General features: G+C 42.2%; 1 protein-coding gene and 1 long non-coding RNA gene across 4 annotated transcripts in view; one reads left to right on the top strand and one right to left on the bottom strand.

Annotated features, from left to right (window-relative positions):
- The window catches only part of LOC139530396 (uncharacterized), a 91,210-nt gene extending 69,248 nt beyond the window's left edge, over positions 1 to 21,962 (bottom strand). For both annotated transcript variants that reach the window (XR_011666020.1, XR_011666019.1), the window contains exon 1: positions 21,686 to 21,962. This is a non-coding gene — a long non-coding RNA (uncharacterized lncRNA). The remainder of the gene's footprint in view (positions 1 to 21,685) is intronic.
- ptpn9a (protein tyrosine phosphatase non-receptor type 9a) overlaps positions 20,973 to 27,136 on the top strand; it is a 48,162-nt gene continuing 41,998 nt past the window's right edge. Inside the window, exons 1-2 of one of the 2 annotated variants that reach the window (XM_071326765.1) lie at positions 20,973 to 21,490; positions 24,063 to 24,139. In XM_071326765.1, coding sequence (XP_071182866.1) covers positions 24,116 to 24,139 — 24 coding nt within the window. In that variant the 5' untranslated portion in view covers positions 20,973 to 21,490; positions 24,063 to 24,115. The remainder of the gene's footprint in view (positions 21,491 to 24,062; positions 24,140 to 27,136) is intronic. The other variant, XM_071326764.1, reaches the window with a different exon arrangement.

The raw sequence follows: 27,136 nt of genomic DNA, 5'->3' as shown, positions 1-27,136 counted from the left end.
CACCTTGTGCTGGGGACAATAAAATGCCACTCTAAAATGTGCCGTTTTGTCACACAACACAATGCCACAGATTGAGGGAACGTGCAGAATTGAGGGAACGTGCAGTTCGCATGCTGACTGCAGGAATGTCCAACAGAGCTGTTGGCAGAGAATGTAATGTTAATTTCTCTAATATAAGCTGCCTCCAACGTCATTTTCGAGAATTTGACAATACGTCCAACCGGCCTCACAAACGGAGACCATGTGTATGGCGTTGTGTGGACGAGTGGTTTTCTGATGTCAACGTTGTGAAGAGAGTGCCCCATGGTGGCGGTGGGGTTATGATATGGGCAAGCAGGCATAAGCTACGGACAACGAACACAATTGCATTTTATCGATGGCAATTTGAATGCTCAGAGATACCGTGACGAGATCCTGAGGACCATTGTGAGGCCCATTTTTTTTTTAAGGTATCTGTGACCAACCGATTCATATCTGTATTCGCGGTCATGTGAAATTCATAGGTTAGGGCGTAATTCATTTATTTAAATTTTTAGATTTCCTTATGAACTGTAACTCAGTCAAATCCTGGAAATTGTTTCATGTTGCGTTTATATTTTTGTTCAGTTGTGCAGGCTAGCATTTATGGAACTCAGCATGCAGCACTAGATATTTACTGCGGAATTGCTAGGTTGCAAGTGCATATAAGGTATTCAGACCCCTTTACTTTTTTTGTTACGTTACAGCCTTAGTCTAAATTGGATTAAATACTTTTTTCCCTCATCAATCTACCCCATCATGACAAAGTGAAACAGGTTTTTAGAAATGTTTGCAAATGTATTAAAAATAAAACATGTAAAACATAAATACCTTAATTACATAAATATTCAGACCTTTTGCTATGAGACTCAATTGAGTTCAGGTGCATCCTGTTTGCATTGATCATCCTTGAGATGTTTCTACTACTTGATTGGAGTCTACCTGTGGTAAATTTAATTGATTGGACATGATTTGGAAAGACACACACCTGTCTTTATAAGGTCCCACAGTTGACAGTGCATGTCAGAGAAAAAAACAAACCATGAGGTCGAAGGAATTGTCACCTCCCTGACCAAGACTCTTCCTAGAGCTGGCCGCCCAGCCAAACTGAGCAATCGGGGGAGAAGGGCCTCGGTCAGGGAGGTGACCAAGAACCCAATGGTCACTCTGACAGAGCTCCAGAGTACCTCTGTGGAAATGGGAGAGTCTTCGAGAAGGAAAACCCTCTCTACAGCACTCCACCAATCAGGCCTCTATTGTAGAGTGGCCAGACAGAAGCCACTCCTCAGTAAAAGGCACATGACAGCCTGCTTGGAGGTTGCCAAAAGGCACCTAAAGAACACTGATAAACAAGATTCTCTGGTCTAATGAAACCAAGATTGAACACTTTGGCCTGAATGCCAAGCGTCACGTCTGGAGGAAACCTGGCATCATCCCTACAGTGAAGCGTGGTGGCAGCATCATCCTGTGGGGGTGTTTTTTAGCGGCAGGGACAGGAAGACTAGTCAGGATCGAGGGAAAGATGAACGGAGCAAAATACAGCGAGATCCTTGATGAAAACCTGGTCCAGAGCGCTCAGGACCTCAGACTGGGGGCGAAGGTTCACCTTCCAACAGGACAATGACCTTAAGCACACAGCCAAGACAACGCAGAAGTGGCTTTGGGACAAGTCTCTGAATGTCCTTGAATAGCCCAGACAGAGCTCGGACTTGAACCCGATCGAACATCTCTGGAGAGACCTGAAAATAGCTGCGCAGCGACGCTCCCCATCCAACCTGACAGAGCTTGAGAGGATCTGCAGAGAAGAATGGGAGAAACTCCCCAAATACAGATGTGCCAAGATTGTAGCATCATGCCCAAGAAGACTCGAGGCTGTAATCGCTGCCAAAGGTACTTCAACAAAGTACTGAGTAAAGGGTCTGAATACTTTATGTAATAAATATATTTCATTTTTTTATTTAAAAAAAATATTTCAGGAAAGTTCCCTCACTAACCCAGCTAGCAGTGAGAGACCTTGGACTGTCAATGATCTCTTTCAAAGCCATCTATACTGCTTTGGTGATTTTCTGTCCCCCTACTTACTAGTGTTGTTACATTTCCCCATTTTGTGTTGTGCTTTGGCCAATAAAATAATAACGTGCTGAAGTACCATTTTATTGTGTCTTAGAAATTAGGGTCATATTTCATTCAAAAAATTAAACATCTGCATATTACTCATTAGTACAAAATATATTAAATCTCTCTTGGCGCATGACTAGTCATCTCAGAATATTTCCTAGGTTGTTTTACTATTCTAGAGTGCCTCACTTGTGGTAAAAAAAAAATATATATATATATACTTGTGCAAGTGTTTTCAATGTTTTGAAAGGTCAAAAGCTTATGCATGAATTCCGCTCATGTGGCCAACGTATTTGAAGAGTCAAGTGTTCTCAGAAGAGGGTAGTAAGTTAGCTAATGGAACAACAGAGAACTTTTTTTCTCACAGTCAGACAGTCGCGTCACAGTGAAAATACGACTGAAGAGAGCTGAGGCATTGTGGTTAGAGTGGCATTAGTCATCCCGATACAGCTTTCCAGGAACAATGTGTACCTGTCAGCTCACAACCACACTTTTCAAACCTTTTGCTCTCGCTCTCATGCTCATTTTAATTGACACACACACACACACAGACACTTTTAGAAACTAGAGGTCAGGGTCAAACTTCTGTGCATGACCTATCATCACAGCACTTCCAAGAAAATAGCTCTTTCCCTCTTCCACAGCATAGTTTTAAACAGCCTTAGTTTTTCCATTTTGTGTGTACTTGTATGGTTACAGTCTATTAGAACGAAGTTGGATATTTTTGCTTAATTCTCAGGTGAAAACATGTCTTAAGGAAGTTTTAATCTCAAAACAAACTGAAAGTGAAACAGGTGACGTTTAGAGATGGTGGTTTACCTTCAATTGTACTACTGGTCTGCCCAAATCCGCAACATGCTAACATGGATCACAAACAGACAAGAGTCAACATGGATTCAGATAGAAGCCCAATCCTGTGGTACATTGCCCCTAAGCTCAATTATATTCATTAATAACTTTAGTGAAGTGGGCAAAATTGCCAAAACCTTTGTGATTTACAGCACCCTACTAGCGTGGATGGACTGTAAGAAGTACCTGGGCATTTCCTTCCAAATATGTTCTCACTCGCCTATAGTATGCAACCCAGACTTGCCAAAAGCCCTGAGTGATGCCAACTTTAATCTTTGGCATACTCTAGGAATCAGGACCTTTTCAGACTTATTTCATCAGAAAACCACTACACTGAAATCCTTTCAATAGCTCTGCAGTGAATTCAATGTGCCAAGATCCCTTTTTTTTTTTTTTTATATATATATATCTTCAAATTAGACATGTCATTTCCTCATTTACTTCCAAGAGGAGGTTTAGAGCTCAGCTGAATGAAGTTGAAATCCTTCTTGCTACAGCACAATCCATCAAAGGCAAAATCTCCTATCTATAGACTCCTTTCTGAGAAAGGAGGCTCTTCCTTTACTCCTTTGAAAATAATCTTGGAAAAGGACCTTGGTCTGACTATCAGTGATGAGTTATGGGTGGAGGTTTGCGACAGGGTATACTGCTCCTCTACTAATGTAAAAATGAAAGAATCTAATTCCACTTTTTTTAACAAATTTTATTACACTCCAATGAGACTCCATAGAATGAAAACGGACATTTCTCCTAACTGTAAAAGATGTACCTCTGAAAGTGGAACCTATATGCATGTATTTTGGAGCTGTGGAGAGATTGACAGATTTTGGCAATCTATACATACTGCTGCACAGAAAATACTAGATGTACAGTTTGATATGACCCCGTGTATCTTCTTAATGCCCAGCAGGACTTTGTTCTTGATCCTGACAGAGAAAATTTGTTTTTTACTATTACATACTTTGCTAAGAAATGTATTCTTCTATTGTGAGCCTCTAATACTTCTACATTTAAAATGTGGATTGACCAGATTGTTGACTTTCTCCCTCTTGAAAAGCTCACTTATGACTTCCGCAAGAGACAGCCCAGGTTTGATAGACTCTGGTCTCCACTACTCAACTATATTTCAAATTGGACAGAGTGAATGGGGTGATTAGGGAAATGAGCAGATACACGTTGTGCAAGGTGCTGTAAAAACTAATTATTTGCTCGTCATCTCAGCTAAGGCTGGAAATAGCTCATAAGAACCTTGATAGTGCTGCTGCAAGTTTTTATATATATATTTTTTTTAAATAAATATTCTCTTTTTATTATTATTGTTAGTTATTTTTACTTTAATTTTTTAAAAGTCCGTCACATCTGTGAATGTGTTTTGTTGGTTGACTGAAAAAAATACTTTATAAAACTTTAAATTGAAAAAAAAGAGATGGTGGTTAATAGCCAATGTGGTAGTCCACATGTTAGCAAGTTGTCTCTATATATTTCTGTACACTGAAACAGGATTTCATTTTATTAACTACAATCATAATGGTAGTGCTTTACAGCTTAAAATAGTGGTTATAACATGGTAGTTGTATGGTAACAAGTACAGTTATCCATTGCATTACGAAACCGATTAACTAGCCTGCCAATATTGTTGTCTAGGGTTCTTTGGCCTAGTTATCTGGTTGTCTTGGCTGTGTGCTTAAGGTTGTTGTCCTGTTGGAAGGTGAACCTTCGCCCCCAGTCTGAGGTCCTGAGCGCCCTGGAGCAGGTTTTCATCAAGGATCTCTCTGTACTTTGCTCCGTTCATCTTTCCCTCGATCCTGACTAGTCTCCCAGTCCCTGCTGCTGAAAAACATCCCCACAGCATGATGCTGCCACCACCATGCGTCACTGTAGGGATGGTGCCAGGTTTCAAGGAGCTCTTTTTGTCAGTGCTGACATGGGAGGTAGGTGATTTGAGGGCCTGTCAATCAAGTTGTCAAAATTACATCTATTGTTGTCCAGACCCTGTTACCTTGGTTTCCAACATTGACTTTCTCACACTTCATTATTTACAGATATTCTGAGATTTCTTCATTTAAACCATGAATAATGTGTAAAATCATTATTGTACCTTCCAATATACACATTGGCAGTAGTAGTAGTCATGGTAAATATACAGGTGCTCACACAAGCCATTGCACTGTCAGTCCAGTTAACAACTGGAACACAGATTTTATCAGCTATTATTAAAAGGGCAACTCCACCACTTTTCAAGCTCATTTTCATTATCTCCAGCACATGACCAGTGTCTACACATGTGAAAAGTTAGCATTTCTACTTTTTGTAGAAAAAAATAATGTTCCCACACAAAAATACTACAGATTATTATAGAATACTATAGGACTTACTATAGAATGCTGTAGTACACTGTAGAATACTATAATACTACACACTGTACTATCCGTTGATCATGTGTAGTACTTTCAAATGTTTTAGTATACTGGAGAAGTCTATACTACACAGTGTAATATCCCTCGGTCGAGTAGTGCACTGTTTACTTTAGAAGTTTGTAGTTGATGGGTTCTGACTTCTAAACTTGAAAATATGAAATATCCTTATTCATGTCAATGGGGGAGAAAGGGGAATTATTAGATATCGGGGATCCTATGGGAAGGAGAAGGGCCACAGTCTGGTACAAGTCTACAGGACAGCCATGTGTTGGGGAGGAGTGAGGAATTTGGGCTGAGGTCAGGTCAGATGAAGTGAGGAAGAACAAATATCACTAAAGTTCTGTCTAGCAACAGAGGTGTATTGGCTATCCAGATGTTTAAGGTGGAAACTCAGTATAGGAGGAAGGCTTAAATACCAATGCTTTGTGAATGTCTTTGTCTGTTCAGCTGTCTGACCAAGTGGGTGAATAAACTTGGTTTGAGCTTTACTAATCGTCCGTGTGTTTTTACTCTTTATTTAGAACCTAACATAGTATATTGGAGAATTCAATACTATACACTGTCGTATCCCTCAATAGTGTAGTCATGCTTACTATAGAATTTTGTAGTATACTGGATAATTCTATACTGAAGTATCCCTCGATTATGTAGTGCTTACTTTTAGATTTGTTTGCTCGATTGGACTGCTAGCTGCTAGCTTTGTCGATGCTGTTTTGATTTGAACGTGCTGTCCTTGGGGAGCACAGGCCAGGGATTTCCTTTGAGGTTCCCCCTCGATCATGTAGTGCTTTCTATAGAATTTTGTAGTATACTGTAGAATACTACTCCACACCGTAGTATCCCTTGATTGATTTTATTTGACTATTTAAAAACACAATACAACCATAAGTGGATAGAATGCATTTAGACGTTTGTTCAAACATGTTACACATTTACAGCTAACCCACATATAAAATATTATAGCATACTGTGGTCTAAATACTGTAGTATTACTATATTTATATACTATAATATTCACTGTAGTGTTTTTGCAGACATAACTCTAGTATACTATAGTGTTCCACCACTGGGGTGCCAGGACAGAGAAGAGCTTGGACTGGGCTGAGCGGGAAGGGCCAAGAGACCAGAGATGGCAGAACAGAGTGCTCGGGTTGGGGTGTAGGATTTGAGCATAGCCTGAAGGTAGGGAGGGGCAGATCCTCTTGCTGCTCCGTAGGCAAGTACCATTGTCTTGTAGTGGATGCAAGCTTCGACTGGAAGCCAGTGGAGTGTGTGGGGGAAGCTGGTGACATGGGAGAACTTGGGAAAATTGAACACCAGGCGGGCTGCAGCATTCTGGATAAGTTGCAGAGGTTTGATGGCACAAGCGGGAAGCCCAGCCAACAGCGAGTTCCAGGAGTCCAGATGGTAGATGACAAGTGCATGGATTAAGACCTGCGCCACTTCCTGTGTGAGGTAGGGTCATACTCTACAGATGTTGTAGAGCATGAACCTGCACGAGCGAGTCAATGCTTTGATGTTTGCAGAGAGTGACATGGTGTTGTCCAGGGTCATGCCAAGGTTCTTTGCAATATGGTAGGGGGACACCGTAGAGTTGTCAACCGTGATGGTAAGGTTTTGGAGTGGGAAGGCCTGGGAGGAGGAGAAGCTCGGTCTTTTCAAGGTTGAGCTTGAGGTGGTGGGCCAACATCCAAGCGGAGATACAGTATCTGCCAGGCATGCAGAGATGTGTGTCGCCACCTAGGTGTCAGAAGGGGGGGAGGAGAAAAGTAGTTGAGTGTCATCCGCATAGAAATGATAGGATATGACGAAGCCGAGTGACTTGGTGTATAGAGAGAAGAGAAGAGGGCCTAGAACTGAGCCCTGGGGGACACCAGAGTACGTGGTGCAGACACATATCCTCTCCATGTCACCTGGTAGGAGCGGCCTGTCAGATAGGATGCAATCCAAGTGTGCAGAGCCTGAGACCCCCAGCCCTTAGAGGGTGGAGAGGAGGATCTGATGGTTCATGGTGTCGAAGGCAGCGGATAGATCTAGGAGGATGAGACCAGAGAGAGAGTCAGCTTTGATAGTGCGGAGAGCCTCTGTGACACAGAGAAGAACAGTCTCAGTTGAAACCTGACTGGTTAGGGTCAATAAGATCAAGAGCAAAGATTTTGACCGCGCATGACCATCTGGGTAGGGGCTGAGTGGCTAGGGTTGGAGGAGAGGGAGACAGAAAAGGAAACAAAGTAGTGATCAGAGACATGGAGGGGGTTGCGGTGAGATTAGTGGGCCTCTAGTAAAGATTAAGTCAAGCATATTGCCTGCCTTGTGAGTGGGGGTGGGGGGAGAGACTGGGAAAGAGTGGTGTCAAAAAAGGCAAGGTGAGGAAATGTATCGAAAGACGTCGGGACGTTGAAGTCGTGAAGTACGAAGAGCGGTGAGCCATCAGGAAATGAGCTTATCAAGGTGTCAAGCTCATCGAGGAACTCTCTAAAAGGGTCTACACAAAGTACGCAAACAGGGCCAACGTTTTTCATCACACGGCTCCTTGTAATATGCTCCGTCGTTCGACAGTTTTTTTCGACCTGGAAATTGAGACCCAAAGTATCATTCCATGTGAAGACTGAGGGGTAAGTATTGATTGAGTCCCGCCCCTGTGTCTACATCACATATTTTCCGGAATCTCTTGTGATATAAACACGAAAGATGGACATTCTGCTACTTCACTTCTACTACTTGCAAGCTTCCTTTTTTGTGCTTTTATTTCGAGATTTGCTATGCGCAATTATGTCTGACTCTGTCCAGTTTTGACGAGCGTCTGTGTGAGCTTATGAGACAATCCAAGAACCTTTACAACCCTTCAATGCGGTTGTATTCAGACAAGTACGCAAAAGACAACAGCTGGCGGGAGATACTGTGTAACAACATTTACTGATGTCATAGAAACATGTAGAAAGATTCAGGACCGGTATGTTTGGAATCTGAAAAGGGTAAAGGAGACGAGGAGTGGGGCTGGCGTGTGTGTCCCACCGATTGTCCGACAACTGGATTGGCTTCGTGTTCACGTATAACACCAATATGCCAGATACGACATGTACTCTTGTCATACAGCTAAATCCTTTTGTACGGTGTGTGTTTTTCTGATCCTATGTTTACAGCCGTAGTTAAAACATGTGCAATCAGCTCTTTTCTGGATGGGAGAAAGTGTGTGGGAAATAGTCAGTGCTTGTGTTATCAGGGCTAGTTAAAAAATTTGAAAACAGACACTGTGGTGTGTGTCAATTTTTTTTAATTTGTCACGTGCAGAATACAACAAGTGTAGACTTTACTGTGACATGCTTACATACGAGCCCTTTCCCAACAAAGTAAGAAAATTAACAAACAAGAAAAAAGTAACACAATAAAATAACACAAAATAACAATAACAAGGCTATATACAAGGAGTATACAAGTCAATGTACAGGTAGGTGTACAAGGTAGTTGGGGTGATTGATTGAGGTAATATTTAGGTTTGATTAGGTGAGTGATTGAACACTATGTACATGTAGGTAGGGGTGAAAAGCAGAAAGTCCGGGTAGCCATTTGATTAACTGTTCAGCAGTCTTATGGCTTTGGGGTAGAAGCTATTCAGGAGCCGTTGTCGTGCCCTCTTCACGACTGTGTTGGTGTGTTTGGACCATGATAGGTACTTATTGATGTGGACACCGAGGAAGCTTTTGACCGTTTCCACTACAGCCCTGTCGATGTGAATCGGGGTGTGCTCGGCCCTCCATTTCCTGTAGTCCACGATCAGCTCCTTTTGGCACCACACAGCCAGGTTGCTGACCTCCTCCCTGTAGGCTGTCTCATCGTCGTCGGTAATCATCGTCGTGTCGTCAACAAACTTAATGATGGTGTTGGAGTTGTGTGGGTGGGTGAGTGAACTGGGAGTACAGGAGAGGGCTAAGCATGCACCCCTGAGGGCCCCCCGTGTTGTTGCATACCCTCACCTGTCAGAAAGTCCAGTATCTAATTGCAGAGGGAGGTGTTTAATCCCAGAGTCCGTAGTTTAGTAATGCGCTTGGAGGGCATTATGGTGTTGAACGCTGAGTTGTAGTCACCTAGGTGTGTGGCAAAATCCTGCACAGAGCCTTCACCGTGCCCTGACACTTTCAGAGCGCATCAGCAGTCAGGAAGGAGAAAATAAAGATAGCTCTTCCGGCTCTGTGTAAGAGCTCTCGGTTGGCGCGGCAGTTTGATAGTGTGCGCAACACTGCAGAAGTCTTGTTAATTTTCAGCGTGCTTAGTTTGTAAAGTGTTTAACTCAATCGCCGGTGTTACCGCTCTAGATCGTGGTTGTATCTTTTTGGACTGCACCGGTCATTGATCGCATGGATTAGTAGCAACATTGTTGCGAAGCTTTGACATACAAACCAACAAACCATCAGACGGACAGACAGTGCAACTGCAAGCCTGAAGTCAACAGCTAAGACCCCCTCTGTCTCTCTTACTGTCATTTCCCCTCTATCGCTCCAGTGCTTTACACTGCAGCAGACACTCTTTTTTCCCCCAATGTGCTCCCTTTGATGTTAACTGTCTTTAGATTATTAGTCCCCTGCCAGCTGTATCTGATGGGACATTTTAGTTAAGGGAATTTGAGTGAGAGTTATTGTTTATTGTTGTTTGAACTGTATTGATTTTGTGTGGGACTGTTTACATTTGGCCAAGGAGATTTTTGGACATTTTAAGGCCTTCTTTGTTTTATCTATGAACACACACTCCACACACCCAGTGTGGAGTGCAATAGAGATTGTATTCTGTGGATCTGTTGGGGTGATATGCGAATTGGAGTGGGTCCAGAGTATCTGGGATGATGGTGTTGTGAGCCATGACCAGCCTTTCAAAGCATTTCATGGCTACAGATGTAAGTGCTACGGGGCGATAATCATTTAGACAGGTTACCTTGGCATTCTGGGGCACGGGGACTATGGTGTTCTGCTTGAAACGTGGGTATTACAGACTGGGTCAGGGAGAGGTTGAAAATGTGAGTGAAGACACTTGCTAGCTGGTCAGCGCATGCTTTGAGTATGTGTCCTGGTAATCTGTCTAGCCCAGCGACCTTGTGAATGTTAACCTGTTTAAAAGGTCTACGGAGAGCGTGATCACACAGTCGTCCGGAACAGCTGGTGCTCTTATGCATGGTTCAGCTCGCCTGGTAGGCCCGCGTCACTGGGCAGCTCACAGCTGGGTTTCCATTAGTAATCCGTGATAGTTTGAAGCCCTGCCACATCCGACGAGCATCAGAGCCGGTGTAGTAGGATTCACTCTTAGTCCCGTGTTGATGCTTTGCCTGTTTGACGGTTCGTCAGAAGGAGTAACCGGATTTTTTACAAGCGGACGGATTTGTTTCCCACTCTTTGAAAGCGGCAATTCTAGTCTTTAGCTCAGTGCGGATGTTGCCTGTAATCCATGGCTTCTGGTCGTTGATGCACGTATTCATGACGCCAGTGACTGATGTGGTAAACTGCCAACGGATGAATCAGGGAACATATTCCAATCTGTGCTAGCGAAGCAGTCCTGTACATTAACGTCCACTTCATCGGACCACTTCCGTATTGAGCGCATCAAAGGTACCTCCTGTTTGAGTTTTTGCTTTTAAACAGGAATTCAGAGGATGGAGTTATGGTCAGATTTGCCAAATGGAGGGCGAGGGAGAACATTGTATGCGTCTGTCTGTAGAGTAGAGGTGATCTAGAGGTTTTTTTGCCTCTAGTTGCACAGGAGACATGAGGTAAAATGGGTTTCAGTTTCCCTGCATTAAATTCCCCAGCCACTAGGTGAACATTTTCTTGTTTGCTTATGGCCATATACATCTCGTTGAGCGCAGTCTTAGTGCCAGCATCTGTGTGTGGTGGTAAATAGATGGCTACGAAAAATAGATAAACTCTCTTGGTAAATAGTGTGGTCTACAGCTTATCATGAGGTATTCTAGCTCAGGTGATCAAGAGCTCGAGACTTCCTTATTATTAGAGCTTGCACACCAACTCTCATTGACAGAGACACACACCTCCCTCCACTCAACTTACCGGACACAGCTGTTATGTACTGCCGATGTATAAAAAAATCTGCTAGATTTATATGTTCCATGTACTTGTTCAGCTTGGTGAAACATAGGATATTAAAGTTCATGTTGATAGGATTGTCTCGAACAGAGCTCATCCAGTTTATTTTCCAATGATTGCACGTTCGCCAATAGAACGGGGGGTAATGGCAACTTATCCACTCGCCATCGCAGTCTTGTTAGATATCCCGCACGGTGACTAATATAGCTCTGCCTCCTCCGAGTGTCGGGGATTTGGGCCTGGTCTGGGATGAGCATTATGTCCTTTGCTTCCAATTTGTTGAAATAGAAGTCCTCATCCAAATCGAGGTTGGTAATCTCTGTTTTGATGTCCAGAAGCTCTTTTATTATGAAACAATGTCCAAAACATTATGTAAAAACAAAAGTTAGGATCTGCGCAAAAACACACAAAATAGCACAATTGGTCAAGATCCAGTAAAACGGAGGCTATTCCCTCTGGCGCGTGTGTGCTAAATAGATTAAGATGTTTAGGAAATCTGTTTTGAGTAAGCATTTTAACTCAAAAGGAGCCCATGGAGATGTTTTGAGATTGCTTGCAATGTATTCTCCATCTACTTTGTGTTGTAGGGGGATGGTGTTTTGGACTGCCTAGAGACAAAGTCCATAGGGTCCATCTACAGGTGGTTAATTGCCCTTTGGTTCATCATCTACCCGGTATGGTTCCTCACCTCCCGGCCCCTCTCCTCAACACCCAGGCCCTTCTCACCAACGCACCTTCCAGGTGTTCTCTGCCCTGCAACTCCATCAACATCTGCCCCATCTCCCTGACCCAGCTGCAATGGCCGTAAGAGGAAGACTGCTAAGGATCCTTTGGACACTGACATTATGCAGTGGGTGGATGAATTAAAGAAAAGTCAGCAGGAGTTACAGAAACATCAGCAGTCATGTATGGTGTATTTTGCTGTTGATCAAGGTGTCCCGTTTGTCAGGGACATGACAACGTACTTCACAGGACCATTGATCAGTGCCCTCCGTCTCACCCAAAAAACTGATGCTGTGTGCTTTTCTTATTCACACTTTAGGGTGATGAGTAATTAACTTTTTTTTTTTTTTTTGCATGTTGCTTTTTTTACTTATTTCCTCATTCACATGTTAGTGAGGTTTACCTTTGTGTTTTTTATCTTATTTCCCCTTTCATCACACTTTTCACCTGTGTATTACATTTCACTATTTTCATAAATAAATATTTAAAAAGGTCTGCAAATGTATTTGTCTGTTTTTTTGTAAAATGTTCCTGTTCTGAATCAGTCACTCAGCTCATGTACAAAGCAGTTCAAATTTACTATGTAGATGAGGTTAATGTCTTGGGGGTCTGTCCTTATTGTCTACAGCTGGACACTCACCCATGTACCAAAGCAGGAAGCTCTCCATTGAAAGGCCACTGCACATGACCGTGTACAACCTTGTGTTATGTTGATTAGGTAAATGTCTCAAGGGTCTACCCTCATTGTCTACAGCTGGACAGCCATTCTCACCCATGTACCTACCATAGCAGAAAAGTCCTCAGTGAAAGGCCACTACACTACACAACACAAGGTTAGGTAAATGTCTTGATGGTCTAGCCTCCAAAGAGTATATGACAAACTAAAACAAGAAGGATGAAGTGACTGTCTTTACTGTAAAGTGTGAATAAGAAAAACAGCAAGACCAAGTATGTAGCTCACAACATGATATATAAACAGTCCTCAACCACTATACAGTGCATTCGGAAAGTATTAAGATCCCTTGACTTTCTCCACATTTTGTTATGTTACAGCCTTATTCTAAAATGGATTAAATAAAAAAAATCCTCAATCTACACCACATAATGACAAAGTTAAAACAGGTTTTTAGAAATGTTTGCACATGGATTAAAAATAGAAAACAGATACCTTATATAAATAAGTATTCAGACCCTTTGCTATGAGACTTGAAATTGAGCTCAGGTGCATCCTGTTTCCATTGATCATCCTTGAGATGTTTCACAACTTGATTGGAGTCCACCTGTGGTAAATTAAATTGATTGGACATGATTGCTCAAAACTGCTGACCCAACTCGATAGGTGGCCTGTCACAAACCTTTGTCTTATGTTCTGGTTGAAGTGTTCCCCTCATTAAACAGTAACTGGAGAAGTCTGGTAGACATTTTAGCTAACACTAGTTAGCTAACACCATCATGTCCGCAAAAACACCACAGTGAATACTATAGCATACTAGTCATGTCCATGTAAAAACTACAGTATACTACAGTCTTGTACACAAAAAACACTACAGTGAATACTATAATATATTAGTTGTGTCCTTAAAAACACTACAGTGAATACCATAGTAAAGTCTGCAAAAACATGGTATTTAGACCATAGTGTACTATAGTATTTTTCATGTGGGTTCTACCCGATGACATCACCAAAAGTAAAAACATTTTAAAGGGTGATTTTCAAACACTATGAGATTTGAGGTGATGTGGGGAGTTCACAAATATCCTCTATCTGGCTAGAAACTTGTTGCAGGTTTTGAAAATCACAGTTTTTCTTCTTTTTAAATACAGATCATAGAAACGTCCTATTTTCACATACAGTAATAGGCAAAAGATTGGACACACCTACTAATTCCAAGGTTTTTCTTTATTTCTTTATTTTTACTATTTTCTACATTGTATACTGTAAACTCCCCTTCCAGACTCACATTAAGCATCTCCAATCCAAAATTAAACCTAGAATTGGCTTCCTATTTCGCAACAAAGCATCCTTCACTCATGCTGCCAAACATACCCTCGTAAAACTGACTATCCTACCGATCCTTGACTTCGGCGATGTCATTTACAAAATAACCTCCAACACTCTACTCAGCAAATTGGATGCAGTCTATCACAGTGCCATCCGTTTTGTCACCAAAGCCCCATGTACTACCCACCACTGCGACCTGTATGCTCTCGATGGCTGGCCCTCGCTTCATATCCGTTGCCAAACCCACTGGCTCCAGGTCATCTATAAGTCTTTGCTAGGTAAAGCCCCGCCTTATCTCAGCTCACCTTGTCACCATAGCAGCAGCCACCCATAGCACACGCTCCAGCAGGTATATTTCACTGGTCACCCCCAAAACCAATTCCTCCTTTGGCTGCCTTTCCTTCCAGTTCTCTGCTGCCAATAACTGGAACGAACTGCAAAATCACTGAAGCTGGAGACTCATATCTCCCTCACTAACTTTAAGCACCAGCTGTCAGAGCAGCTCACAGATCACTGCACCTTTACATAGCCCATCTGTAAATAGCCCATCCAACTACCTCATCCCCATACTGTTATTTATTTTGCTCCTTTGCGCCCCAGTATCTCTACTTGCACACTCATCTTCTGCACATCTATTATTTTGACCACTATGGCCTATTTATTGCCTTACCTCCCTTATCCTACCTCATTTGCATACACTGTATATAGACTTTTTCGATTGTATTATTGACTGTGTGTTTGTTTATTCCATCTGTAACTCTGTGTTGTTGTTTGTGTTGCACTGCTTTGCTTTATCTTGGCCAAGTCGCAGTTGTAAATGAGATCTTGTTCTCAACTAGCCTACCTGGTTAAATAAAGGTGAAAAAAAAAAGAATAATAAGTGAAGACTTAAACTATGAAATAACACATATGGAATCATGTAGTAACCAAAAAAGTGTAAAACAAATCCAAATATTTTTTAGAAGGCGAGTAATGAAGTGCTGCATCAGATGACCTGGCCTCCACAATCACCCTACCTCAACCCGTTTGGGATGAGTTGGACCGCAGAATGAAGGAAAAGCAGACAAGTGCTCAGCACATGTGGGAACACCTTCAAGAACGTTGGAAAAGCATTCCAGTGTGAAGCTGGTTGAGAGAATGCCAAGAGTGTGCAAAGCTGTCATCAAGGCAAAGGGTAGCTACTTTGAAGAATATAAAATATATTTTGATTTGTTTAACACTTTTTTTGGTTACAACATGATTCCATATGTGTCATTTCATAGTTCTGATGTCTTCACTACTATTGTACAATGTAGAAAATAGTTTAAAAAAATAGTAGGTGTGTGTCGACATTTGACTGGTACTGTATGCAGACACTGGTTTGGTGTTGGAGATAATAAATATGAGGTTGAAAAGTCGCAGAACTGCCCTTTAAGGCTTCCATGTGTTCTATATGACAATTTGCAGTTTCCCAAAATGCATTGCTTTCCACTACATGGGAGAATGTTGGGCCTGTCTCTTGACTTCTAAATGCAACGGATCACTCAATTCCAGCATATTGGCCTAGGCCTACATGTAGACATCTTCCTACTGACTGGTAGTGATGGTCACAAAGAAAATTTGTACCTAAATGCTCTTTAATCCAATTGTATAGGTAGGCTATCTTCTGATTATAATGTTAAAGTTTCCAATATCTTTTTAATTCTAGGAGTTTAAAGGTGACTCACTTTTATTAAACAGAGCGGAAAATAACTCATTGCAATGTTTGAATCATTATCAGCTGGTTTCATCTAATTGGTTTATTCGGATCCCCATTAGCTTTTGCCGAAGCAGTAGCTATTCTTCCTGGGGTCCACAAAAAACATAAATCATGACTAGTAACTGATACACTGATAGACAAGGACAGTCACACAAATGTAAAATTCAACGATATACAATACAACAACAAAATAATAATACAAACAACACAACTAAAAGTATAAAGTGATGTTTGTGTGTGTTTGTATGTGTGTCCCCTCACAGTCCCTGCTGTTCCATGAACTCAATTTTTGGTCAAACTGTAATTCATTATGCATTGAAATCACATCAAGGTGTGTGCATGAAACAAAATTGTGATTTTCCTATTCTATTTTTATTAATGAAAGAAGGCAAGTTTAACTGTCCTTCCTTGTGGTCACCAGGGGGTTGAGTTGTTATATCTAAGAGCCTGTGCCTCACCAGGTGACATTACCGTTCTCCTGGCAGCAGGATATCCCCATAAATACACAACATGACAAAAAGTATGTGGACACCTGCTCGTCGAACATCTCATTCCAAAATCATGGGAATTAATAAGGAGTTGGTCCCCCCTTCGCTGCTATAACAGCCTCCACTCTCCTGGGAAGGATTTTCACAAAATGTTGGAACATAGTTGCGGGGACTTGCTTCCATCCAGCCACGAGCATTAGTGAGGTCGGGCACTGATGTTTGGCGATTAAGCTTGCAGTTGGTTCCAATTCATCCCAAATGTGTTCAATGGGGTTGAGGTCAAGGCTCTGTGCAGGCCAGTCAAATTCTTCCACACCGATCTCGACAAACCACTTCTGTGTGGACCTTGTTTGTGCACGGAGGCATTGTCATGCTGAAACATAACTGTTGCCACAAAGTTGGAGGCACAGAATCATCTAGAATGTATGCTGTAGCTTTAAGATTTCCCTTCATTGAAACTAAGGGGCCTAGCCCGAACCGTGAAAAACAGCCCCAGACCATTATTCCTCCACCAAACTTAACATTTGGCACTATGCATTCGGGCAGGTAGTGTTCTCCTGGCATCCGCCAAACTCAGATTTGTCTGTCGGAATGCCAGATGGTGAAGTGTGATTCAGAGAACGCGTTTCCACTGCTCTAGAAACCAATGGCGGCGAGCTTTACACCACTCCAGCTGACGCTTGGCATTGCGCATGGTGATCTTAGGCTTGTGTGCAGCTGCTCGGTCAACAGTTCTTGTGCTGACGTTGTTTCCAGAGGCAGTTTGGAACTCGGTAGTGAGTTTTGTAACCGAGGAAAAATGATTTTTACACTCTATGCTCTTCAGCACTCGGCGGTCCCGTTTCTGTGAGCTTGTGTGGCTTACCACTTCAGCCATTGTTGCACCTAGATGTTTCCACTTCACAATAACAGCACTTACAGTTGACCAGAGCAGCTCTAGAAGGGCAGACATTTGACAAGGTGACATGTTGGAAAGGTGGCATCCTATGACAGTGCCACGTTGAAAGTCACTGAGCTCTTCAGTCAGGCCATTCTACTGCCAATATTTGTCTATGGAGATTACATGGCTGTGTGTTCGATTGTATACACCTGTCAGCAACTGGTTTGGCTGAAATAGCCGAATCCACAAATTTGAAGGTGTGTCCACATACTTTTGTATATAGTGTATTACGCCGGCAGCACGATCGCGGATTAAAAAAATATATAATAAGAGTCCCTCCACTAAGACATGTTAAACTTGGAATATCAACATTTTTTTGCACTCTAGTGCAGTACAACTGTTTCTCACAGCACTGCAACCACCTTTTAATGTATGGATCATTTCACGTACTATTATTTTTTACATTGTATTATTCATACAAGTATTTCTGTAGAACGTTTACACCAACACTGGTATGTTGAAAGCTGTTGTGTAGGCTAAATGTAAAGAAATACACTTTTAATAAAATACAAATATATGTCATTGGAATTACTCAATATTGTCTACACAACTTAAATTGGTCTAATGTGCTGGGCAACAGATTTAATACAGAATGCTAATGACTCCTTACTCCACCCACTGGAATTGAATGCACTGCATATAAATTACATATTGGCTTATGGAGAAAGAACTACTCTGTGTGCCGATGTAAATGTGGGGTTAGGATTACTCAGTAGGGTCTGTGGAATCTATATGTGTTGTATTTATTGGGACACTGAGGTCTACATACCCAGCAGCACTTTTTACTCCGCCCATTCCAGTGGTCCCAATGCAATACACTGTAAGCCTATAAATGACATATTTGCTTATAAAAACGTTTTTAAAACTCTTTGCCAAAGTAAAAGTGGGGTTGGGAGTAAAAATTACACGAAGTATACAAAACATTAGAAACCCCTGCTCTTTCCATGACAGACTGACCAATACTAGAAAGGTGTTCCTAATGTTTGGTACACTCAGTGTATGTATGGTGTCATTTCATGGGGCACTGAATAGTACAGTGTGTTCCTGGCCACACGACAAATTACTGTAATACTGCTAACGGCTTTCAATGGTCAAACTCTAATGTCCGCCCTAATGTCATCCATGCTCCAATTACATTACTTGTGAAGGTAGACAGGCCAGAAGAGAGTTACACAGTCGGTTTTGTGACAGCAAAGAAGTTATGCCAAATGTGCCTAGAACATCCCACAACAGGTGGGGTTTTAAGCATGTGATCGGGCCAGTGAACTTAGTCACATTGGAAAGTTATAGCCATAGATATGCAACATGTAGTAGTAATTGCATTACTTTAGATCTTATGATGGATTCCTGAAGCCACTATGAAAGAGTAGAGGATACACTACTTCCAATTCAGAAATACCTGGCATTAGACTCTGGCAATGCATGGAGTTGTGGTAAATGTGACACTAAACTATGCATTTTCTCATCGGTGCCCCCATTTTAGAAAACTGTCAGACGGTAGTTTGTTGTGGTGATTGCACTCTAAGTCTTTGGAGAACAATGTGAATACACTTTGTTACAATGGCATGAGAGACTATTTTATGAGTTAGTGGAAATTAGTTGAAAGGTTTTAAGCTTGAAGAATACAGCAGACGGTCTCTTGTAATGCATTTTAAAACTGTACAGAAAATAACGTCACTGACCTTGATAATCACCACAATATAACTTGTACATACTCTTGTTTTTGAAAAAAAGTTTAATAGGCCTATGACTTTACTGTATACTGCTAACCTTATATAAGCAACACATACAGTACCGTCGGAAAGTACTCAGACCTTGACTTTTTCCACATTTTGTTACGTTACAGCCCTATTCTAAAATTGATTAAATTGCCCCCCCCCCCTCAATACCCCATAATGACAAAGCAAAAACCGGTTTAGAAATTCTTGCTAATTTATTAAACATAAAATACTACATTTACATAAGTTGCGACCCTTTACTCAGTACTTTGTTGAAGCACCTTTGCAGTGATTACAGCATCAAGTCTTCTTGGGAATGACGCTACAAGCTTGGCACAGCTGTATTTGGGGAGTTTCTCCCATCCTTCTCTGCAGATCCTCTCAAGCTCTGTCAGGTTGGATGGGGAGCGTTGCTGCACAGCCATTTCCAGGTCTCTCCAGAGATGTTCAATTCAAGTCCTGGCTCTGGCTGTGCCACTCAAGGACATTCAGAGACTTGTCCCAAAGCCACTCCTGCGTGTTCTTGGCTGTGTGCTTAAGGTCATTGTCCTGTTGGAAGGTGATCCTTCGCCCCAGTCTGAGGTACTGAGCGCTCTGGAGCAGGTTTTCGTCAAGGATCTCTGTGCTTTGCTCTGTTCGTCTCTTTCCTCAATCCTGACTAGTCTCCCAATCCCTGCCGCTTCATCAGACCAGAGAATCTTGTTTCTCATGGTCTGAGAGTCTTTAGGTGTCTTTTAATGAGGAGTGGCTTCTGTCTAGCCACTCTAACAAAGGCCTGAATGGTGGAGTACTGCACAGATTGTTGTCCCCTCTCCACAGAGGAACTCTAGAGTTCTGTCAGAGTGACCATCGGGTACTTCATCACCTCCCTGACCAAGGCCCCCCCCCCCCCCCGATGTGCAAAACCAATGTCAAAGATGACGTTCATACCTATATAACGTAGGTAAATGACGGCACAAAACATAGCGCTACACGTTCAAAGCATGCCCAACTACTAACCTAGCCCACAATTTTTGCTGTGTGGAAGAGTAAGAGAATTTCAGCGAGACAACTCAATGGCGAAATCCATTAACACCAAGATAATGGAATTCATTGCCCTTGACAATCAACTGTTCTCTGTCGTGGATGATGTTGGCTTTCGCCGACTGGTCGAGCACCTCAAGCTACACACTACCAAGTAGGCGCTATTTTTCCAGACGTTGCCCTACTGGAGTTACACAGTATTGTTGAAACTATCATCTATGATACGTTTGAACATCTTGAAGAACTTAATGGCCATGTACTCTTATAATCTCCACCTCGCACAGCCAGAAGGACTGGACACCCCTCAGAGCCTGCTTCATCTGTTTCTTTTTAAGTTCCTGCCTTTTCTAGAGAATTTTTCTTGACACCATGCTTCTACATCTGCATTGCTTGCTGTTTGGGGTTTTAAGCTGGGTTTCTGGATAAGCACTTTGTGACATCTGCTGATGTAAAAAGGTTGTTATAAATACATTTGATTGTAAAATTCAATCAAATCAATCATCGGCAAAAACAATATTTATGTTCACTATAACCCCAATATTGTCAACATACCAGCCTGAACATAGTATTTTTCAATTAGTGGTCTGTATATAATGTTTTTAAAAACACGTGTATATATACACACACACACACACACACACACACACACACACACACACACACACACACACACACACACACACACACACACACACACACACACACACACACACACACACACTTACATAAATTCCTTCTTAAATTTAGCTTATAAGCACCAATCTTTTGAAAGAGTTATCCACCTCGCAATGTTTTGAAATGCAGGCTTTTATTTTGAAGGTTTCTCATTACCATAGAAAAGTGACGTCATTAGTGCTGCTGGCAGAATAGTAGTCCAGGCGACGTACGTAGAGAATAAAAGATTGAACACCATGCCTTTTGACTTTATTCTTGATTCTTAGCAAAGGTGGGTGACTTTACTGGCTGGACAAATGGGTCAAATTCGATCAACTGCGATTCGTCCCAGAGAAACGCCAAACTGTTGAGGACTATTTTCTTCAGTACTCGAGAAGATTTGACACAACAGCGATTTTCGCTCATGCATGAGTCTTTTGATGGAAGATTCCATATAATTTCTTATTCGACTCAAACAGGCCAGACAAACAAAAACAGTATAAGCTTTCCATTTCTATATGAGGAACATTTCAGTTTTGTGAAATGCCAGTAACCTAGGCAAAACCGGTTGAGGTACTGCCCGGTAAGAGGATAGAACTCTCGTCGTTTACCTTTACGAAAAGAAAAAAAGGCCACCAAGTTGAAGAATTAAGGTGTCAGAATCTCAAGAACGAGACTGAAGAATGGCAGCCAGTTTGTCAGCGGAGGAAGAACAGGTAATTTTGAAAATAATGCAAAATATTTGATAATCTATACCGCCGTAAGAAATCATGATATTGTTGTGTGTCAAGTAGTTGCATTCCAGGTAGCCTACCATAGCCAGAATCCGATTTACGTTCATTTCTTCTCTCTAGTCTGAAAGGTGTGGTACAGTATGCTAGCCCAATAATTTACTGTTAATGTGAGCCTACCGTTACTGTAGCAGGCCATTGGATTCCATGAAAATACGACGCCACGCATTGGCGTGAGTAACCGGAAGTGTTGTCGAATCCAACGGTTTGTTTTAGCATTAGCTAGCCTAGAATGCATTGCTGAAGACAATTGAAGTTTAATTAAAATCTAGCAGTATTTAATTGTTCTCAATGTATAATTAGGAGTACAGCGCCCTCTTCCATCCCTGGATTCCGGTACGTTTAACGAGCCATCTCCCGCCGACTCCGCGGTGTCCTGATCACGGCACCCTGCAGTTCAGACCTTAAAGGGAAAATGTAATTACAACGACCTTAATGTCTGATGCTTTAGGCTACCTACACCAATGCAAGTTATGCTCTTAAATGGTTAAATTGTTGCGACTCAGGCATCTCGGTCACAAACATTGTATACATTTATGGCACAGGCCTTTACATTGTCGCATACGTTACATTGTCGAAAATTCAAAATATTACAATGGATTGTTTATGATTTATTACAGCTAGTGAAAAACACAATTGAAACTTGATTTCCGCGAATGTAGACAGTCTATCAAATGCTATAGCATTAGAAACGAACAGTATAAGGGGCGGCAGGTAGCCTAGTGGTTAGAACATTGGTCCGGTAACCGTAATGTTGCTAGTTCGAATCCCCGAGCTGACAAGGTAAAAATCTTCGTTCTGCCCTTGAACAAGGCAGTTAACCCACTGTTCGTAGGCTGTCATTGTAAATAAGAATTTGTTCTTAACTGACTTGCCTAGTTAAATAAAGGTTAAATTAAATAAGGGCAAGAATCTCAAAAGCAATGTTTTGTCATTTTATATTTGCATTGATGCACTTAGCCCACACATCCCCCTTAACATGCCACACAACAACAATATGGCTAGTACAGGTCAATATATCCATGCCAAGCTGCTGCCTCTGTATTTTTTTTAAACCAGGCAGGGAACTGGTATTATATAATGATAGGCTATCTATTGCTAGAGTCCATATGATTAACATTTATCCACAGCATAAAAAGGAGCTGGTTGACCTCTTGTAGGTCTATTCATGCTATAAAGCCTGATGTCCCTTTTTCCAGCCTGTTGGTAATGATGCTCTTTACACTTTCCAGGCCCTAATCCCATTTCACATTCCCCGTGGCTCATCTGGCCGGCAGAGAGTAAGTCTTATCTGGGGACTTAATTTCCTCTGCGGGCCCAGCCATGGTGGAGTGCTGAACGCCTGTAGGCTGGGTTATTAGAACCTCGGCCTGGTTGTGTCCGGTTGTAACAGAGGGCCTCTGGGGGACTGCTAGTATGGTGGAACTTCACTTATAGGCAGCTGTTAAAAACATTTCCACTGGAGTGATGCTGCTGTTGTGGGGATACTTTGTGTGTGTGTGTGTGTGTGTGTGTGTGTGTGTGTGTGTGTGTGTTGGGGGAGGGGGCAGGCAGTCAGTCGGCTCCCAGGAAGCTTAACAGGAAGAAAGAGCGAGTGGGGGATAGAAAGAATGACGCACGAGACTTCCTGTTAGGATCGACTTGTGCCAAATGGGACTGAACGGAATAGGATGGCACTCTCCACATATGGCTAATGTCTCAGCAATAATCATGATCATGTTACATATGAATCACCTTTAACATTTCTAAACTTAACAGTTCATAGGTTTAGCAAGACTATAAGGCCTGGCTGGTTTCTTTTAGATTCTGGCCTGTATATCCTAGTAGTGATGCACAGTATACCAACATTTCTGTAGTTCTTCAAAACGTTTTCTCGTGGCATCTACTGATTTGAGAGGATCAAGTCTATCAGCATAGCCGATCCTTTTATAGTGCGAGTACACCGTTCATGCCTCCTCTTGCCTACCTGTGCTACTTACTCATTGCTAGCTGTAGCCTGCCATGAGGAACCACTGATCTCACTGGGAGTCTGTACTGCATCACCAGTTATGCTGCACAGAAGTTAACACACTTGAATAATGCAACATGGCATGTAGAAATGTTGAAACTGTTAATTACTGACTGTTCCCGAAACAACAATGTCTAGTACAAGCTAGAACACTGCATACAATGGGAAGAAGATACCGATAGCTTTCCTTGCTAGCTTACAGCTGAAGCCAACATCAATTCACTACTCTTGTACCTTGTTACTTACAGGCAATGTTCCCTCTAAGCTTTGCGTGTGCAGTAGCCCCGAGACTGACATGCTGAAATATCAGCCCACTGAGAGAAGCAACAGATTGTACTTCAATCAACTTTCTAGAACAGTGGTCACCAACCTGTTGCTCACGATCAACTGGTTGATCTCCAATGCATTCCTAGTCGATCGGCAAACATTTCTGTAAAAAAATAAAGCTTTGAATATTTTTTTTTTTTTCTCTCTCTCTGGCTTTTGCAGGTGGTCACAGAGAGCAAATCAAGTGCACTATAGGCCTACCACTGGCCAATCGGATGGCTCAGATGACCGTGTCTGCGGTAATGTAGCAGGCATAAAATAAAGCTACAGCAAAGTTGATACTGTGAGATTTTTACAACCATGACTAGAGACTGTCAACGAATACAGCAAAGAGATGTTTTTATGAGTGCGTTCAAGTTCTTACTCAGCGCTGTCAACACTGTGTTCAACACTTTTTTTAAAAGCCATAAAATATATGTTCTTCCTATTTCCAGTCAGCACTATTTCCAGTCAGCACTACAACAAGCATTGCAGCAGTAATGAGTAGGAAAGTGTAACTACAGTGCATTCGGAAAGTATTCAGACACCTTTTTCTACAACTTTAATATCACATTTACATAAGTTTTCAGACCCTTTACTCGGTGCTTTGTTGAAGCCCCTTTTGGCAGCGATCACAGCCTCGAGTCTTCTTGGGTATGACGCTACAAGCTTGGCACGCCTGTATTTGGGGAGTTTCTCCCAATCCTCTCTGCAGACCCTCTCAAGCTCTCAGGTTGGATGGGGAGCGCCACTGCGACGCTATTTTCAGGTCTCTCCAGAGACATCCGATTGGGCTCTGGCTGGGTCACTCAAGGACATTCAGAGACTTTTCCCGAAACCACTCCTGCGTCGTCTTGGCTGTGTGCTTAGGGTCGTTATCCATTTAGAAAGCCGACGTGAGCAAGACCTTTTAAACAGGTGAACATTCACAAGGCTGTGTGGCTAGACTGATTACCAGGACGTGTACTCAAAGCATGCACGGACCAACTGGCAAGTGTCTTCACTAGAGGTCGACCGATAGCAATTATTGGAGGACCAAAAAAAGCCAATACCGATTAATCGGCCGTATTTAAAAAAAAATTAAAAAAATAAAAAATAAAAAAAAATATATATATATATAAATGACAATTACAACAAAACTGAATGACCACTTATTTTAACTTAATATAATACATTAATAAAATCAATTTAGTCTCAAATAAATAATGAAACATGTTTGATTTGGTTTAAATAATGAAAAAACAAAGTGTTGGAGAAAGTAAAAGTGCAATATGTGCCATGTAAAAAAAGCCAACGTTTAAATTCTTGCTCAGAACATGAGAACATATGAAAGCTGGTGGTTCCTTTTAACATGAGTCTTCAATATTCCCAGGTAAGAAGTTTTAGGTTGTAGTTATTACATTTACATTTAAGTCATTTAGCAGACGCTCTTATCCAGAGCGACTTACAAATTGGTGCATTCACCTTATGATATCCAGTGGAACAACCACTTTACAATAGTGCATCTAACTCTTTTAAGGGGGGGGGTTAGAAGGATTACTTTATCCTATCCTAGGTATTCCTTAAAGAGGTGGGGTTTCAGGTGTCTCCGGAAGGTGGTGATTGACTCCGCTGACCTGGCGTCGTGAGGGAGTTTGTTCCACCATTGGGGTGCCAGAGCAGCGAACAGTTTTGACTGGGCTGAGCGGGAACTGTACTTCCTCAGAGGTAGGGAGGCGAGCAGGCCAGAGGTGGATGAACGCAGTGCCCTTGTTTGGGTGTAGGGCCTGATCAGAGCCTGAAGGTACGGAGGTGCCGTTCCCCTCACAGCTCCGTAGGCAAGCACCATGGTCTTGTAGCGGATGCGAGCTTCAACTGGAAGCCAGTGGAGAGAGCGGAGGAGCGGGGTGACGTGAGAGAACTTGGGAAAGTTGAACACCAGACGGGCTGCGGCGTTCTGGATGAGTTGTAGGGGTTTAATGGCACAGGCAGGGAGCCCAGCCAACAGCGAGTTGCAGTAATCCAGACGGGAGATGACAAGTGCCTGGATTAGGACCTGCGCCGCTTCCTGCGTGAGGCAGGGTCGTACTCTGCGAATGTTGTAGAGCATGAACCTACAGGAACGGGTCACCGCCTTGATGTTAGTTGAGAACGACAGGGTGTTGTCCAGGATCACGCCAAGGTTCTTAGCACTCTGGGAGGAGGACACAACGACAACAACGACTTACATTACGACTTATTATAGGACTATTTCTCTCTATACCATTTGTATTTCATATACCTTTGACTATTGGATGTTCTAATGGGTACTTTAGTATTGCCAGCCTAATCTCGGGAGTTGATAGGCTTGAAGCACAGCAAAGAGCTGCTGGCAAATGCAGGAAAGTGCTGTTTGAATGAATGCTTACGAGCCTGCTGCTGCCTACCACCGCTCAGTCAGACTGCTCTATCAAATCATAGACTTAATTATAATATAACACACAGAAATACGAGCCTTAGGTCATTAATATGGTCAAATCCGGAAACTATCATTTCGAAAACAAAACGTTTATTATTTCAGTGAAATACGGAACCATTCCTTTATCTAACGGGTGGCATCCCTAAGCAGACAATATTAACTAAAATATGCAGGTTTAAAAGATATATACTCGTGTATTGATTTTAAGAAAGGCATTGATGTTTATGGTTAGGTACACATTGGTGCAACGACTGCTTTTTTTCACAAATGCGCTTGTTAATAAATCACCAATTTGGCAAAGAAGGCTGTGATTCGATGATAAATTAACTGGCACCGCGTTTATTATATGCAGCGCAGGACAAGCTAGATAAACTAGTAATATCATCAACCATCTGTAGTTAACTAGTGATTATGTTAAGATTGATTGTTTTTTATAAGATAAGTTTAATGCTAGCTAGCACCTTACCTTGGCATAACAGGTAGTCAGCCTCTCTCCGCGTGGAGTGCAATGTAATCGGCCATAATCGGTGCCCAAAAATGCAGATTTACCGATTTTGTTATGAAAACTTGAAATCGGCCATGCCGATTAATCGGTCGACCTCTAGTCTTCACTGACATTTTCATCCTCTCCCTGACCGAGTCTGTAATACCTACATGTTTCAAGCAGACCACCATAGTCCCTGTGCCCAAGAAAGGGAATGGCTACTGCCCCGTAGCACTCACGTCGGTAGCCATGAAGTGCTTTGAAAGACTGGTCATGGCTCACATCAACACCATCATCCCGGAGACCCTAGATCCACCCTAATTCACATACTTCCCA

This window comes from Salvelinus alpinus, chromosome 9 (assembly GCF_045679555.1).
Source record: "Salvelinus alpinus chromosome 9, SLU_Salpinus.1, whole genome shotgun sequence".
In the NCBI taxonomy this organism is placed as follows: Eukaryota; Metazoa; Chordata; class Actinopteri; order Salmoniformes; family Salmonidae; genus Salvelinus; species Salvelinus alpinus.
The sequence above is the reverse complement of the archived record's forward strand: the minus strand, read 5'-3'. Positions and strand labels throughout refer to the sequence as shown.